Source organism: Salvelinus sp. IW2-2015, linkage group LG36, assembly GCF_002910315.2.
Source record: "Salvelinus sp. IW2-2015 linkage group LG36, ASM291031v2, whole genome shotgun sequence".
Classification (NCBI taxonomy): Eukaryota; Metazoa; Chordata; class Actinopteri; order Salmoniformes; family Salmonidae; genus Salvelinus; species Salvelinus sp. IW2-2015.
In genome coordinates, this window is record NC_036875.1 from 24823075 (window position 1) to 24841530 (window position 18456).

At 42.0% G+C, this 18456-nt stretch overlaps 1 protein-coding gene across 2 annotated transcripts in view; it reads left to right on the forward strand.

Moving 5' to 3' along the window:
* LOC111959448 (mannosyl-oligosaccharide 1,2-alpha-mannosidase IB) overlaps positions 1-5331 on the forward strand; it is a 171532-nt gene extending 166201 nt beyond the window's left edge. For both annotated transcript variants that reach the window (XM_023980993.2, XM_023980992.2), the window contains exons 14-15: positions 2433-2548; positions 2919-5331. In XM_023980993.2, the coding sequence (XP_023836761.1) occupies positions 2433-2548; positions 2919-3051 (249 nt within the window). In that variant the 3' untranslated portion in view covers positions 3052-5331. The remainder of the gene's footprint in view (positions 1-2432; positions 2549-2918) is intronic.
* The last annotated feature ends 13125 nt before the right edge of the window (positions 5332-18456 follow it).

Genomic DNA, 18456 nt, shown 5'->3' on the forward strand with positions numbered 1-18456 from the left:
GACGGAATGAGGTCAATATCCTTCCAGGATACCCGGGCCAGGTCGATTAGAAAGGCCTGCTCGCTGAAGTGTTTTAGGGAGCGTTTGACAGTGATGAGGGGTGGTCGTTTGACCGCAGACCCATTACGGATGCAGGCAATGAGGCAGTAATCGCTGAGATCCTGGTTGAAGACAGCAGAGGCGTATTTAGTGGGCAAGTTGGTCAGGATGATATCTAAGAGGATGCCCATGGTTAGGGATTTAGGGTTGTCCCTGGTAGGTTCCTTGATAATTTGTGTGAGACTGAGGGCATCTAGCTTAGATTCTAGGAAGGTCGGGGTGTTAAGCATGTCCCAGTTTAGGTCACGTAACAGTATGAACTCTGAAGATAGATGGGGGCAATCAATTCACATATGGTGTCCAGGGCACAGCTGGGGGCTGAAGGGGGTCTATAACAAGCGGCAACGGTGAGAGACTTGTTTCTGGAAAGGTGGATTTTTAAAAGTAGAAGCTCGAATTGTTTGGGCACAAACCTGGATAGTATGACAGAACTCTGCAGGCTATCGCTGCAGTAGATTGCAACTCCGCCCCCTTTGGCAGTTCGATCTTGTCGGAAAATGTTATAGTTAGCGCATGGAAATTTCAGGATTTTTGGTGGCCTTCCTAAGCCAGGATTCAGACACGGCTAGGACATCCGGGTTGCCAGAGTGTGCTAAAGCAGTGAATAAAACAAACTTAGGGAGGAGACTTCTAATGTTAACATGCATGAAACCTTCTTGCGAGGAAGAATAGATTCAAGTCATAATGTACAGACAAGGTATGGTAGGATGTGAGTACAGTGGAGGTGAACCTAGGCATTGAGTGACGATGAGAGAGGTTTTGTCTCTAGAGGAACATTTTAAGCCAGGTGAGGTCATCACATGTGTGGGGGGGGTGGAACAAAAGGGCTAGCTTAAGGCATATTGAGCAGGGCTGGAGGCTCTACAGTGAAATAAGACAATCACTAACCAAAACAGCAATAGACAAGGCATATTGACATTAGGGAGATGCATGTGTAGCCGAGTGATCATAGGGTCCAGTGAGTAGCTAGGCGAGCTGGAGATACAGCAATTCAGACAGTTAGCGGGCCGGGGCTAGCAGGATAGCAGATGGGCCTCCAGGGGACGTCGCAACGGAAGAGCCTTTTACGTCGGCAGACCAGTCGTGATGGATCGGCGGGGCTCCGTGTCGGCAGTAAAAGGGTCCAGGCCAATTGGCAAAATAGGTATTGTAGCCCAAGAATTGGCTGATGGACTTCTTCGGCTAGCCGGGAGATGGGCTTAGCTCCAGGCTAGCTCCAGGCTAACTAGTGTTTGCTTCGGGACAGAGATGTTAGCCAGAAGTAGCCACTCGGATAGCAGCTAGCTAGCTGTGATGATCTGGTGTAAAGGTTCAGAGCTTGCGGTGGGAATCCGGAGATATGGTAGAGAAAAAGCAGTCTGATATGCTCTGGGTTTATATCGTACTGGGCAGACTGGTTCCGGTTCTAAAGTGTAGAAAATAGCAGATCCGTACCACATTGGGTGAGGCGGGTTGCAGGAGAGTTTGTTCAGTCCGTAGAAGGAAATTGAGATAAAAAAATATATATGAAGAAAACGATATATACCCGGGATGGGACAAGACAAAACAGACGTCCGACTGCTACGCCATCTTGGAACATAAGACAGAGTTTGAGTCAGTGGACTAACTGGTGTCTCCAAGTGGCCACACATCTCTCCAAAGTGGGCACAGTTCCTAAGTAATTTCATTGCACTTTTATGACTCAAAGAAGAGTACAATCTTTGTTTTCACAAGGCAATTAAGAGAAATTGTAATTTTGGTGCCCATAGAAAGGAGTCAACAGTGCATTCAGGTACATGTTCCACAGCTAATTTTCTTCACAATAGACAAACATTAGGCTCATTCTGTTCAGAACAACCCAGTGTATGACGCCATGTCATCTTTTAACTGTACATCAAACATAGTGATCATAAACGTTGACACTGTTTCTGACATGAGTTTTATGATATGGAAATGTGAAGTGCACATTTGGACTCATGAGTTCATGGCTTGCTTGTATGACGATCAAAGCGGTATTTATTATAAAAAAATCTAAATACATAGTCATCTTAATTTACAGCATTTCCCTCACTCAGACAACAACATTTGTGCAAATGTTGCCCAATTAGCTGCAGGGATGGGGGCAACTTCTTGTCGTGTGCGGTGCTCAAGTTCAGGACGTTTGTCAGTCAAAACCCATACAGCGCTGTGAAGCACAGAGCCTGATGTAATTTATAGCATGTTACTGTACAGCCATTGTGTTCCAATTTAGGCACTTATCAGTGCCAACTCTGCCATTTTCAACCCATCTATAGGTTAGAGTGTAAAGGACTAATGTATGGTGATTAAGTGCTGCTCTCTGTCTCCCCCTCCAGGCTATAGATAAGTACTGCAGGGTCAGCGGGGGGTTCTCCGGGGTCAAAGACGTCTACTCGTCCAACCCAACCTACGACGACGTTCAGCAGAGCTTCTTCCTGGCCGAGACGCTCAAGTAAGTCCTCAGCCATTTTGAATCAAGACTGCACACCCAATAGCTCTCTGGTTGAACAGCCGCTGTTCTAGGGTGATATTACACTGGTTGTTGTTTTAGGCTGAGGTGAGGTGGAGTGGATGGGGCAGCTCCCCTGTGTCCTGTTCATTCACTTCCAATTAGTTTGAGATGGGGATGTCCTGGCCTGGCAGCCCCCAGAATGCACTGGAACTGTGTACTCTACTACCCTCTGCTGGTGACTGTTTATTGCTGTTCACGTTGTCTCACCTGTACCATACAAATAGCACTGATGAACAGAATATAGCAGCTGAATATTGTCTACTCTCTTCCTCCTCCTTGTCTTTCTACCTCGCCCTCCTATCTTGTCCAGGTATCTGTACCTGTTGTTCTCCAGTGATGACCTGATGCCTTTGGAGAGCTGGGTGTTCAACACGGAGGCCCACCCCCTGCCGGTACTGCACCTGGCCAACCTCACCCTCCCAGGGAGCCAGGCCCAGCGGTAGAGACCAGGGGTCCTCCAGGGGACCAATGAGTCCTTGCCTCCCTGCCTCCATCTCTCCCTCTCACTACTACAGACTGCAGAAGGAGAGAGCTCAGACCATTGTAGAGTGGAGAGGACTGGAACAATAGCCTCTCTCTCGCTCCCTTTCTTATTCTTTCATTCTCTCGCTCTCACTTTCTATAGATCTCTCTGGCTCTCTGCTGATCAGAAGGACGGTGGGTGCGTTCAGCTTTTGTGATTGCCCTCGTAATGTGACTTTTGTCAGGAGGCTTGATTTGTTTTCACCAAACTGTCTCATAACGGACGCACATGGGCGAGAGAGGGTGTATCGAGTCTGAACGAACAAACAGACAGACTCTTCTCTGAAGGGATATGTATATTCCAGACAGTCAGACTGACAGTAAAACTGAAGACTATGCGATCAGTGGGGTTTGTTGATTATTATTTTTTTCATTCCAACTTTTGGACGCTGATTGGCGGGGACACAACAATGTGACCCTCCTGGTCCGTCTGCCATTTTCTGTTTACTGTCTTGACCTGGAACTGTATCAGTGTTGCTTTGTGGATAGGAGCAACGGCTTAATACGTCCCCCTCTGGCACCTTTCTAAAGTGGGCCGTTGAAATGGAATTGATATCCCTTGCGTTCTCTATGCTACATTCTGCCATTTCTGTTCTTTCTCTCTATCATTCTCTTTCCATCTCTCATCATTAGCAGGTGACATACTGTAGCTTAGCCTGGTCTCAAATCATTTTTTGCTGCTATTCAACCGATGCTGCTTCTCTCTCTCCTCTCAACCTTGTCTTATCACTCCATTCCACCTCCATCTTCTCTTTCTTGTCATGTTTCTTCACTTCTCCAGTCACTCCTCTCGCCTGGTCAATTTCTGTTCCTGTCTTTCCATAAATCACTAACACTCCACAGGCAAATTGGGACAGGTCTTGATTTGGCTGTGATTCTTGTCTGCTGATAAAATGGCCCCTGTGGATAAATTGTTATGCACTTTGTTGTTTGGATTACTGAGAGGGAAAAGGGAGTGCAGTTACAGCACTGTAGGAGCTGAAGACACAAAGCCCTCCATTTATTATCTGTGTCTTTGACTCCTTTTAAAATGACTGACATGGAGCCATATTGTTGCTCTAACACTACCACTGATGGGTATAGCCTGGAGTTTTTCCTGTTCAGGAACAACTCCCCACCCTACTGATAGGGTTCTACCTAAACTGTTTCTTGTTCTCATTCCAATCACCACTCGCATATTAGGACTTGGGCTCCGTCACCTGTGCAATGAGTATGTTGAATGTTATGCCATTCATTCTCTATGGGCTGTGTTCTTAATGGACCTTTTGTGTTTCATATGAATGTTGTTTCTGCAACAGTAGATGGAACGGAAGGAACTCTGCTGTGTTCAGTGAGGAATCTGTGATTGGTGCATTGGAGTGGATGGAGATGTACTTTAGGTTTAGGGGACTGAAGGTAACACTGGGAAATAGAAATGTACCCTGGAAGAAATACAATTTTTGTTGGAAGTGTCAATTAATTTAAAGCCTTATCAAGTGTTGCTATGTGTGAAGCCTTTGGCCAATACTTTTTTTTATTTATTTTAATTTTACAAAATGTTATTCATACACAAGCTCATACACCACAAGCTCATACACCAGTCTGCTAGAAACCCAGCTGTCGCTCTAGCAGACCCATGATGATGAAGGAATAGTGATGATGATAATGTTGGGGTTTAGCTGATTACAGAACCACTCACCTTGCCAATCGATAAAGCCATACTATATTTGTGTTGCTGCTTAGCTAATTGGTTGGTTTCTGTCACTAATTTCTCATGTCTTGAATGAGTACCACCTGGCTGCACCTGTACAACACTTGTCTCACTCTATTCTTCTTTCCTCTGTCACACCCTTTCTACTCATTCCTATCCCTCCAGCTTCTATTCCTCTCTTTCTCCCCTGCTATTGCTCCCTCTGTCCCCATCTGTCAGCAGCTCAGTGTCTCCCTCCTCGTGGTGGTGGCAGTAGCAGCAGCCTACTGGGGTAGAATGGTATGAAGTATGTTTATCACCTCCACCTCACTCTCTGACATCCTCACTCTGACACCATCACTGCTTCCTGTCTGGGTAGAAAGCCCAGGCGTTCTTTGGCACTGTCAGTCGCCGGGAGGATGTTCATTTTGAAAAAAGTGTTCCGTATTTTTTATTTTTACTGAACAAAAAAAGACCTGTAAATATGTTTAAAATGAGACAATAAAGATGTTATGAAAAGTGAACAGAATAACTAAAACGGTGTCTTGGTAATGTTTGTTTCCTGTTCACTCTGTTCCCTTATCTAATGCATTTACTTGCAGGATTTAGCTTGCGGTGCTCAGCACCTTTTTACTATACTTTTTTATAGAATGTTTATAGAAGGTGAAGTCAAGTCTTCTCTTTCAGCTCCTGTCCTGAGGGGGGCAGTCTTGCTTAATATCCAAAATACAAACATCAATTCAACAGCTAGTAAGGCTTAACAATAACGTTTCATTGATTTTAAGATTCTATTCGAGACTTTGAACACCCAAACTGTGATCGGACCCTTGGCAGGGATGATTTGTGTTATAATCCCAGTATCTAAAGATTAAAGTTTACTGTGCTGTCCCTCATATGTGGTACTGCCTGGGATGGGAATTACCGGAATTGCAAAGAGAACTCCTGCACACTTTATCTTTGCATGTGTCGTTGATTGTCTGTTTACGTTTCAATCTAGGACCTTTCTATCCCCAGTCAGTCTGCTGTGCCCTGCTCTACATGATGTTATCTGAGTATGAAGCCGTTAACAGTTACAGGGAGCAGCAGGTCGTAGTCCTGGCATGCAGCCTCTGCCCACAACACCACAGCATGGCACACTACGCTCTCTCTCTCCCTGTCATAACAACTGCTGTTAATAGAAGATAAAACAGCATGTCAGTGCAGAGATAGTATTTTTTCACAGTTTTGTTTTTTGTTTCTGTTCATCTAAGTGATTTGAGCAGTTCAGTAATGTTTCTTCTATCTGCCCAAATTGGAATGGCGGCCTCTCCTGCTCGCATCCACCCCTCATTTCTCAGTCTGTCATCAGTTAGCGTGACAATGGGCTGACAGGTCAGGATGGATAGGCAGAGAGCAGGGCCTGACCCTTGGACATCCATCTGACCTGAGGAGAACCCTTGTGTCATATGGTTTCCAGATAACGATCTTCAGACGTACAGGCCGCATCTTAATAGTCTAAAATGGCTTCTTCTTCATCTGCATGGATCTGAAAGCACAGGATAGGTGAAAGCACTATGGTGTTTGCATACTGGTGATTTTCTTCCACCGATCCAGGTCTTTCAGATCACTGCAGTTCAAGGAAAAGAGACAAATAGAAGAAACAAAGCCACTTGAGATGCACTGATGTACTGGTCCAGATGGCCAGAAAGAGAACTGGCAATAATGCAGCATAACAAAACACATGAGTAAATTAAGCCTTGTCTGTTTCTAGAAAGCCTTTCAAGTACATTATAAGGATATATTTGACTGTGCTCTTGAAGAAGGGACTAGTTGGATGTGGGTAATAAAGAAGCTTAGGAAAATATTTGGGCATAGATTTGGGCATAGATTTCTATCGCTGGTTATGTGTGGTTGCTGGTTACTCCTCTAAATGTCATTATTAGTTGACTTCAAAAGTTTGTTGTCTATGAACTGGCAAAATGTCCTGCTCCTGTAGGCTCATTCATCTGCACACACCCTGGAGTGGAACAGAGTTGTGTATATTTGTGTGTAGAGGAACAGGACAGGTGTGTCGAAGATGGGACTCTGCCAAGGTTACAGTGATCTAAATGGGTAAATACGGACTTGATGTCCCAAGCAAATAACTCTTTCACTTTTCACATACACAGTACCAAGGATTTGAGAATCTTAGCTAGACAAGGAAGCCTTGAAATAATGAAGATCCCTACTATCCCCGTCCTTATGGAGTGGCAGCACAAGAGCTGATTTCCGTACTTTTGGAATATTTCGTGGTAACAATGTTAAATAAAAAATGTGGGTTATTGAGCCAACAATAATGGGCGCTGCACATGTAAGCAGACCAGGATCCAATTGGTCGGCCCCTGTGGATTTCTTGTCTATTGCTAGCACAGCATCCAGGACGTATTTTTATGTAAATAGCCTAAAAGAAAAGCTTTGATTATAATTTCTCTGATCATTCAGCACATTTCCCCTATCATTATCCAGCCCAATATCATTGTGAATAGACTTGTCATTGTGAATAGACTACACCTGTTGTATTTGGCGCATGTGACAAATAAAATTTGATTTGAAGTTATTTCAAAGAGAGAACCCGCTGAAGTAAAATGGTGATTAAATGCATCAATGATATCATTTTTTCCCGTAATGAGGTCCGTGTCTGAATTAATTTGTCGTGGCAGAGAAGAGGGAGTAGAACCCTTCAGGGATAGCTGAAATACAATCGAAGGTCACAAAAATAAAGATAATGTCAAAAAGCCTGTTCACTGAAGTCCCTCTTTGTGATGACACGAGGCTTAGATTTTTGTATTCTCACATCTCTAACACAAACATCTGGGCAATGGTCACTCGTGTCATGGGCAAATACACCAGCAGAAACTGGTGTATTCGTTAAAATAAGATCAATCCGATTTGACTTTGAAGGATCTCTAGGGTTGGGCCGTGTAGGCTTAGTCACCAACTGGGTTAGATTTAGATCATTACACATGTTTTTTAGATTGTCTGAAGCCTGCATTTACCAATCATAATTTAGATCACCCAGGATATCTTTTGATTTAGTAAAAGAAGACAACAAACTAGTTAACTGCTCGAGTACACCAAGGTTAGCTGAGGGAAGACAGTAGACCCCTATAACAGTTATGGATACATTTTCCCTAGACAAAGTCTTGAAGATAGTAGCTCAAATTCTTTGGCAAGGGAAATGGATTTCAGAGACAGAGAAATTATTTTTAATAAAAATGGCCATTCCACCACCTCTACCCTGTCTGTCAGCTCTGAACACATGATAATGCTCAATATTAATATCAGAGTACAGAATGATTCAAGCTTCAGTCAATACCAGAATAACCAGATTTGTCTGCATAGCCCAGATCTTGATGTAATCCAGTTTAGGAAGTAAGCTCCTAATGTTCAGATGCATCAACCAATTTTTTTTACGATTTTTAAAGTCACATGGAAAATCCAACTCAAACAAGCTACGTTCAATAGGTGGTTGCAGGCCCTGTCTGATGGTTGATATAGTTGGTATGGCTATAAGATTGCATAGAACTGCACCATTTGGTCTATCCCTATTAGTAAAAGAGGAAGGAGAAGAAATTGGAATTACTTTTCCAAGGTTAACACCATAGGGCCTGAGGCCGCAGCCAATGTCAAAATTAGGAACACTCAGAGTAACCAATGATGGAATGATATAAACAGACTTACATGGCCTTTGGTTGCTATCATGCAACAGCCCAAGCCCTCTACGTGCTTTGAAAACCGAGGGGGTATTCAAGTTTAAGGAATTCATATTTGAACTAAAAGCACTGGGTGAGCTGACCACAGTGGGCTTCTCTTTTGAGCTAACAATAGGATATCTAAGGGTGCAGTTCAAACGCATGGGTACAAGGTTACAACTGACAACACCCCTGGCAGTATAGACAACAGTACGACGATAACACTTAGAGTGGATGGGAGGTATTACCTGAGTGGGACATGGTCTGTGTCTGAGTCAATATCTTAACGCAGCCTTGAAATATGAAAAGAGGGTCCAGGCTCCTAGATGATTTGGGTGGAGTCCATCATCTCTGTAGAGCATCTTTTGTTTCCAAAAAGTGTCTAAATTGTCAATAAAAGTTATGCCAACAGAGTGGCAGTAGTCTTTAAGCCAGATATGACATGCTAAGAGCCTGCTGAACCTTTCGCAGCCGCAACCCACTGACCCCTTTCATTCTAATATTGTGTGTTTGGGGCATCGAAGCCCTCGTGGGGCATTTAAGCCCTGAACGCTGCCTATCAAGGCAGCTGTGTCTCCCAGTCTGTGTGCCACCCCCAAGACCACAGCCAATCACATGCAAGCAACTAACAAGACTACCTAGCTAACTAGCTAGCTCAAAAAACTAGCCAAGTTAGCTGCATTGTTCCTTGCATGCGATTGGCTGTAGTCTTGGGGGTGGCACGCAGCCTGGGAGACAGTGCTGTCAGGCATCATTCAGGGCTTAAATGCCCCGCATACACTTTAGATGATGTTTCAATACACCCAGTCACTACAAAGATACATGTGTCCTTCCTAACTCAGTTGCCGGAGAGGAAGGAAACCGCACAGGGATTTCACCATGAGACCAATGGTGACTTTAAAACTGTTTATTGGCTGTGATAGGAGAAAACTGAGGATGGATCAACAACATTGTATACTCCACAATACTAACCTAATTGACAGAGTGAAAAGAAGGAAGCTTGTACAGAATAAAAATATTCAAAAATATGCTATGCAATTCACTTTTTGTCCTGAATTTAAAGTGTTACGTTTGGGGCAAATACAACACATTACTGAGTATCACTCTCCATATTTTCAAGCATAGTGGTGGCTGCATAATTTTATGGATATGCCTGTAATCGTTAAGAACTCAGGAGTTTTTCAGGAAGAAACGGAATGGAGCTAAGCACAGGCAAAATCCTAGAGGAAAACCTGGTTCAGACTGCTTTCCACCAGACACAGGGAGATGAATTCACCTTTCAGCAGGACAATAACCTAAAACACAAGGCCAAATCTACACTGGAGTTGCTTACCAAGAAGACAGTGAATGTTCCTGAGTAGCCAAGTTACTGTTTTCACTTAAATTTACTTGAAAATCTATGGCAAAACCTGAAAAAGGTTGTCTAGCAATGAACAACAACCAATTTGACAGAGCTTGAAGAATTTTGAAAATAATCATGGGAAAATGTGCACAATCCAGGTTTGGAAAGCTCTTAGAGACCCAGAAACCCAGAAACACTCACAGCTGTAATTGCTCCTAAAGGTGCTTCTACAAAGTATTGACTCAGGGGTGTGAATACTTACAGTACCAGTCAAATGTTTGTGCACACCTACTCATTCCAGTTTTTCTTTATTTTTACTATGTTCTACATTGTAGAATGATAATGAAGACATCAAAACTATGAAATAATAATATGGAATCATGTAGTAACCAAAAAAGTACTTAAAAGTGTTCAACTTTTATATTTTAGATTCTTCAAAGTAGCCACCCTTTGCCTTGACAGCTTTGCACACTCTTGGCATTCTCTCAACCAGCTTCATGAGGTAGTCACATGGAATGCATTTCAATTAACAGGTGTGGAATTTCTTTCCTTCTTATTGTGTTTGAGCCAATCAGTTGTGTTGTGACAGGGTAGGGTTGGTATACCGAAGATAGCCCTATTTTGTAAAAGACCAAGTACTGTATGTAAATTATATGTTTCTGTATTTTATTTTTAATGAATTTGCAAAAATTCTAAAAACATATTTGGGGTATTGTGTGTATATGGGTGAAAGAAAAACATCAATTTAATCAATTTTGAATTTGGGCTGTAACACAACAAAATGTGGAACAAGTCAAGGGGTTTGAATAATTTCTGAAGGCACTGTATGCCTTTAGTTTCCATGTGGACCAATTCATCAGTGTATTCTGAAACGCTATCCAAGGATTGTTCATCAGTGTTGTGTTTTTCGGGAGTGATATTGGTTCTTGTAGAATCCATTTCATTTTCCTCCATATTGATGTAGTTTTCTGAACTATCAAGTTCTTAATGTTCTTAGCTTTACAGTATCCTTTGAAAAAAGACACATGCAAAGATTCTAGCGGTGAGCATGTGCATCTTCAATATTTACCCATAGATCCTCTTTAGTGCATATAACACTGTCTCAAGTAAAAGCCTTGGGTGGCGAGTTGATACAATTTAAAGTCAGACTTAAGGAGATATAAAACTTCCCTTTTTATTTTGTGAGTTTTATTTGCCCATATAAAGTCTGTTATGGCAGAGTGTACCTTTTAAAGAATGTCTTCAGTGGGGTAATTGGTACTACCGAGAATAAATACAAAAACTTTGGGAGCCATGCCATTCTGAAGAGGTTTATTCTACCTGTAAGATTTATGGGAAGACAGTTCCATTTAAATAGATCTGCTTTCATATTGTTGAGTAATGGGATGAAGTTATCTTCATGTGTTTGTTGTCACTTAGAAAAGCTTCCTAAGTATTTGATATTTTTTTGTGGTCCACTTAAAGGATTTCTGTAGATCATGGGTATTATTTTTATTTTTCCTATTGCCATTATGGCATTTTTCCAGAATTTTTTAAAAATATTTTTGAATATTCTGAAAATATTTTTTGCAAGGGTGGCATTGAGTTTTCAATATTGGTCAGGATTATCTGCAATTAAGTTTAGTTTATATTAAAATTATTATTTCAGCTGGAAAGTTGAAGGCATCCAAAGTTTTGAATTGAAAAGGCCATTCAAGATGTTTGAAAGCCTTTTTGGAAACTACAGGCATTATTTATAAATCTATATTGTGTTTTTTAGCGTATTGTATTATACTGAAACATGTTCTTGTACAGTGGGGAGAACAAGTATTTGATACACTGCCGATTTTGCAGGTTTTCCTACTTACAAAGCAAAAATCCAGAAAATCACATTGTTTGATTTTTAAGTAATTAATTTGCATTTTATTGCATGACATAAGTATTTGATCACCTACCAACCAGTAAGAATTCCGGCTCTCACAGACCTGTTAGTTTTTCTTTAAGAAGCCCTCCTGTTCTCCACTCATTACCTGTATTAACTGCACCTGTTTGAACTCGTTACCTGTATAAAAGACACCTGTCCACACACTCAATCAAACAGACTCAACCTCTCCACAATGGCCAAGACCAGAGAGTTGTGTAAGGACATCAGGGATAAAATTGTAGACCTGCAACAAGGCTGGGATGGGCTACAGGACAATAGGCAAGCAGCTTGGTGAGAAGGCAACAACTGTTGGCGCAATTATTAGAAAATTGAAGAATTTCAAGATGACCGTCAATCACCGTCGGTCTGGGGCTCCATGCAAGATCTCACCTCATGGGGCATCAATGATCATGAGGAAGGTGAGGGATCAGCCCAGAACTACACGGCAGGACCTGGTCATGATGAAGAGAGCCGGGACCACAGTCTCAAAGAAAACCATTAGTAACACACTACGCCGTCATGGATTAAAATCCTGCAGCGCACGCAAGGTCCCCCTGCTTCAGCCAGCGCATGTCCAGGCCCGTCTGAAGTTTGCCAATGACCATCTGGATGATCCAGAGGAGGAATGGGAGAAGGTCATGTGGTCTGATGAGACAAAAATAGAGCTTTTTGTTCTAAACTCCACTCGCCGTGTTTGGAGGAAGAAGAAGGATGAGTACAACCCCAAGAACACCATCCCAACCGTGAAGCATGGAGGTGGAAACATCATTCTTTGGGGATGCTTTTCTGCAAAGTGGACAGCACTGCAAAGTGGACAGCACCGTATTGAGGGGAGGATGGATGGGGCCATGTATCGCGAGATCTTGGCCAACAACCTCCTTCCCTCAGTAAGAGCATTGTAGATGGGTCGTGGCTGGGTCTTCCAGCATGACAACGACCCGAAACACACAGCCAGGGCAACTAAGGAGTGGCTCCGTAAGAAGCATCTCAAGGTCCTGGAGTGGCCTAGCCAGTCTCCAGACCTGAACCCAATAGAAAATCTTTGGAGGGAGCTGAAAGTCCGTATTGCCAGCGACAGCCCCGGAAACTGAAGGATCTGGAGAAGGTCTGTATGGAGGAGTGGGCCAAAATCCCTGCTGCAGTGTGTGCAGACCTGGTCAAGAACTACAGGAAATGTATGATCTCTGTAATTGCAAACAAAGGTTTCTGTACCAAATATTAAGTTCTGCTTTTCTGATGTATCAAATACTTATGTCATGCAATAAAATGCAAATTAATTACTTAAAAATCATACAATGTGATTTTCTGAATTTTTGTTTTAGATTCAGTCTCTCACAGTTGAAGTGTACCTATGATAAAAATTACAGACCTCTACATGCTTTGTAAGTAGGAAAACCTGCAAAATCGGCAGTGTATCAAATACTTCTTCTCCCCACTGTATTTGTTTGTAAATGTCTATTTTTAATAACCCTTGTTTGGTTCATATGTATTAAGACTTTTGCCGTTCTGTTGCTTATGAGCTTTGTTATTATTTTATTCTCACAATTTATTAAACTTATGGGTTTGTAATCAGCAGGGGACTCTCCAGATTTTTCTGGTTTTAATATATCTGAAATAACTGTTTGATACAGTTTTAAAAATTGTCATTAATAACGTTGTTGTTTCTAATTAAAGCATTCGTATCCTTATCTTTTAAAATTATAACTGGTTTGGCGTGAATTCGTTTTGTAAGGGCTGCGAGATGTTTACCAGGTTTATTTGCCATTAAATAGTATGCTTTATTTGAGTTTAACCTGTAGTTGTTGGCTCTCTTAAAAGTAAAAGATCATATTCCTGATAAAGTTCAGACATTTTATTTTATAGCTTGTAAAGATTTTTTACGGTTATTTTTCTAAGATAGTGATTTATTTATTTTTATTTCAAATTCAAATGTAATTTTTGACCGAGTATGAGATTATAATTTCCTTAATGTCCGCCTTAAAAGCATCAAAAATTATGTCTGGGCTGGCTTTTCTCTGTCCTCTGTCCTCCACATTTGAACTACAGCCTTATTCTAAAATGGATGAAAAGAGTTTTTCCCTCATCAATCTACACACAATACACCATAAAGACAAAGCAAAAACAGGCTTTTAGACATTTTTGCAAATGTATTCAAAATAAAAAACTGAAATATTACATATTCATAAGTATTCAAACCCTTTAGTCAGTACTTTGTTGAAGCACCTTTGGCAGCGATTTCAGCCTGGAGTCTTCTTGGGTATGACGCTACAAGCATAGCACACTTGCATTTGGGGAGTTTCTCCCATTCTTCTCTGCAGATCCTCTCAAGTTCTGTCAGGTTGGATGGGGAGCTTTGCTGCACAGCTATTTCCAGGTCTGTCCAGAGATGTTCGATTGGGTTCAAGTCCGGGCTCTGGCTGGGCCACTCAAGTACATTCAGAGACTTGTCCCGAAGACACTCCTGCATTGTCTTGGCTGTGTGTTTAGGGTCGTTGTCCTGTTGGAAGGTGAACCTTCGCTCCAGTCTGAGGTCCATGAGAAGGTTTTCATCAAGGATCTCTCTGTACTTTGCTCCGTTCATCTTTCCCTCGATCCTGACTAATCTCCTAGTCCCTGCCGCTGAAAAACATCCCCACAGCATAATACTGCCACCACGCTTCACCGTAGGGATGGTGCCAGGTTTCCTCCAGACGTGACACTTGGCATTCAGGCCAAATAGTTCAATCTTGGTTTCATCAGACCAGAGAATCTTGTTTCTCATGGTCTGAGAGTCTTTAGGTGCCTTTTGGCAAACCTCAAGCTGGCTGTCATGTGCCTTTTAATGAGGAGTGGCTTCCGTCTGACCACTCTACCATAAAGGCCTGATTGGTGGAGTGTTGCAGAGATGGTTGTCCTTCTGGAAGGTTCTCCCATCTCCACAGATGAACTCTGGAGCTCTGTCAGAGTGACCATCAGGTTCTTGTTTACCTCCCTGATCAAGGCCCTTCTCCCCTGATTGCTCAGTTTGGACGGGTGGACAGTTCTAGGAAGAGTTTTAGTGGTTCTAAACTTCTTCCATTTAAGAATGATGGAGGCCACTGTGTTCTTAGGGACATTCAATGCTCCAGAAAAGTTTTGGTACAGTACCCTTCTCCAGATCTGTGCCTCGACACAATCCTGTCTCGGAGCTCTACAGACAATTTCTTCGACCTCATGGCTTGGTTTTTGCTCTGACATGCACTGTCAACTGTGGGACAGTGCATGTGGGACCTTATATAGACAGGTGTGCGCCTTTCCAAATCATGTCCAATCAATTGAATTTACCACATGTGGACCCCAATCAAGTTGTAGATCAATGGAAACAGGATGCACCTGAGCTTAATTTTGAGTCTCATAGCAAAGGGTCTTCTGTTTTGATTTATTTTAATACATTTACAAAAAATTATAAAAAACTGTTTTCACTTTGTCTTTATGGAGTATTTTTTCTATCCATTTAAGAATAAGGCTGTACTGTAACAAAATGTGGAAAAGGGGAAGGGGTCTGAATACTTTCCTAATGCACTGTATATAATACATTTAGGGTATTCTGTCACTAAGTGCATTTTCTGTTGGTGTAATTAAGCATGATACAGGAGAATGATTCGATATCACTATGTCATAGATTTTTTTAACCCAGTAAATTGTTGAGTGCATTTTTGGAAATAAAAATGTAGACAATTATTGAATAGCTTTTCTTACTTTGAGAAAAAAAGGAATAGTCTTTTGTAGTTGGGAATAGTAATCTCCAGGTTTCTTGTAAATTATTTGTAGATATGACCTTTTTCAGCTTCTTTGGAGGCTCCTTGAGTTTGCCTTTTTTATTACTATGTCTGTCTAACTTGTCGAATGTGTGATTTAGGTTGCCTGTCTGGATTTGATCTAATATAGCTTGAATTATATCTAAAAACACCAAAATTGCCCCTGGGGCGATATACAATGAAATCAATGTGTATTTTTCATTATGTAAATTACAATTTAACATTAGAAAACTGCATTTTTGGTCTGTGTGCTTGGCTATAAGTGAAAAGGTGTATTCTTATTTATCAGGATACCTACCCGTCTGCTGTTACTACAGTAGGTAGCAGCATAGGCCTCTCCAACCCAGTTCTTCTTTAAATATTCAATTTCTCCTTTTTTGAAATGTAACTCTTGCAGGAAACCACATCTGCTGACAATCTCTTTAAATGTTCAAGAACAATATGTTTTCTTTTGACATCATGGAGCCTGTGCACATTCCATGTAATTGGTTGGATTTTGTTGGTCTTTACTTGTATAGAATCCAAGTTAACCTTGTCTGTTCCATCTATCGTTGAAGAACCAGATAAAACAGTTTAGCAGACATGTCATATAGGACTGTGGACGTTCCATGTAATGGGAGAGTCAGTATTGTTCATATATTTTTTTAAGATTACACTGACTATCACCTGTTTCACTCAATGCAATGCCGCCAGCTTGGTCAGAGGATGGAGTATAGTGCTACTCTCTCTATTGCAATACCACTGAATGGAAAACATACTATTGCGCGACATCAAGTATGGGCAACTCCAGTCCTTAGGGGCCTGATTGGTGTCACACTTTTGCCTCAGACACAACTAACACACCTGACTCCAATAATCAACTAATCATGATCTTCAGTTTAGAATGCAATTAGTTGAATCAGCTGTGCTTGCTAGGGATGGAGAAAAGTGTGACACCAGTCCAGCCCCCGAGGACTGGAGTTGCCCATCCCTGTGCTATATGATGGACAACTACCAAGCTGATTTGTATCAAAAGTTCAGTAACGATTTGCTCTCCTGCTGCGCTGTTACTGTATAGACATGTTAACAATTAATATTATTCATGCCTAGTAATGTCTAAAACATGTTTAGTGTATTAGTGTCAGAGATATTTGGGAAACACTGATGGATTGGGCATGTAGTTCCTGCTGTGTTTAAGTTATTAGTCATCCTAGTGTTTTATCTGGCCTCAGTCTCCTACAAAAACGTCTGTGTATGTTAGGAAAGAGGGGATCCAAAATGAAGGAGAGCAGGAGGGAGAGGGGGATATAGTAAGGAAATGGGGTAGAAAAGAACAGGGATAAGATGGATGGGAGATGGAGGCAAAGGGTATATGGGCAGGGAGAAAGAAAGGGAAGGGATAAAGATCAAGGATGGAGAATCTTTCTATCATGTGGAAAAACTGACCCTCTCTCTTTTAAACAGCTTGGTGAGGTCACTGGGAAACGTGAAGGTGAATATGAGATAATGGAATAGGTCTAGTAACACACAGACGCGTCCCCATAAAGTTGGTAACACTCAAATGAAGTCCCCATAAGGCGAAAGTTTATGGGACCATGCTTGCTTTGTGATTATCATTTAGAAAGTGTCAACCTCTGCTCTCCCAAATGAAGAGTCGGGACTGGGGACTGATCCCTTTTGGGTTGTGGCTTAAGTTAAGTTAAAACGGGTTTTGCTAAAAAGTCAGATTTTCTTTACCTCGTGGGTCAGAAAAATAACTTCAAAATATTCACATGGGTCCCTCAAAATGCAATGGGGATTGGAAACCACTTTCTTCGCAGACAAATTAACATTGAGGCTTGCGTTAGGTGACTTTTCACACCAGTGATAACAAGAGGATCCTTTCAGTAAAAGACAACATTCACTCACAAACAGATGCACCACTTTCAAGTCAGCCCCTTCCCAACAGACCAATGCACCTCTTTCAACTCAGACCCCTCACTTTCATTCAACACCCCATTAAGTTCAGTTCAGGGGGAAGCCTTACAGCCTACACTCAGCTCAGCTCTGCAATTGCACAGCACTGTAAGTATGTTGACCCCTGGATTACCTCATGGCTCTGTAACCTCAGCCTCTGCACTTTCTTAACTTGGCTCCGTCATCATGGAGAGTGACAGACACATTTATTTTCAGCTGTGCTCTATTAAACAGTAATTGCTGAGCAAGGAGAGGGTCTATAGCAGTCAGAAGGCACTTCAGCGAAGCCTGATGAACATGTTGTCTCTGACCTAGTCAGTGTTAAATGTCACTGAGGGATCCCACTACAGAATGTCCTATACTGTATGTTCCATTAGAAAACCATGAGAGTAGTACTATTAACACATAGAATTAGTTAGTTCCAGAATCCAGATCAACTCATTCCGCTCAGGTCGAGCTTTATTTGAAGGAACTTTATCTCAATGCACTGTGCTTAGAGAAGATGAAAGTGAAAATTCCTGCCCTCTTCAAAAAACCCGTTCTGAATCCGTAGCCCATAACCCGCCGGCTTTAGATCTGAAATGCAGCCCAGGGCTTTTTCCGTTATGCAGATTGGAGTCCTCAGGAAGAGGCTCCCTGCGTCACGCCTGTGTGTCTGTGGGAGAGGTGGGAGGATCCTCTCCAGAGGGCTACCTGAAGATGTTTTTGTTTTTTTACTGCCACTGAGAATCAATAGGACCTGGGGGTTGCTGATGATGTCAGAGGAAGTGCTGAGTTATCAATGTGATACTGCATGAGTCACGCTGCAGAGAGAGACAACATTTGCATGGACATCGGCAAATGTACTGGAGTGTTTAATGTGTGTGTGTGTGTGTGCGTGATGGTGTGTGTGTGTTGTGTGTGTGTGTGTGTGTGTGTGTGTGTGTGTGTGTGTGTGTGTGTGTGGTGTGTGTGTGTGTGTGTGTGTGTGTGTGTGTGTGTGTGTGTATAC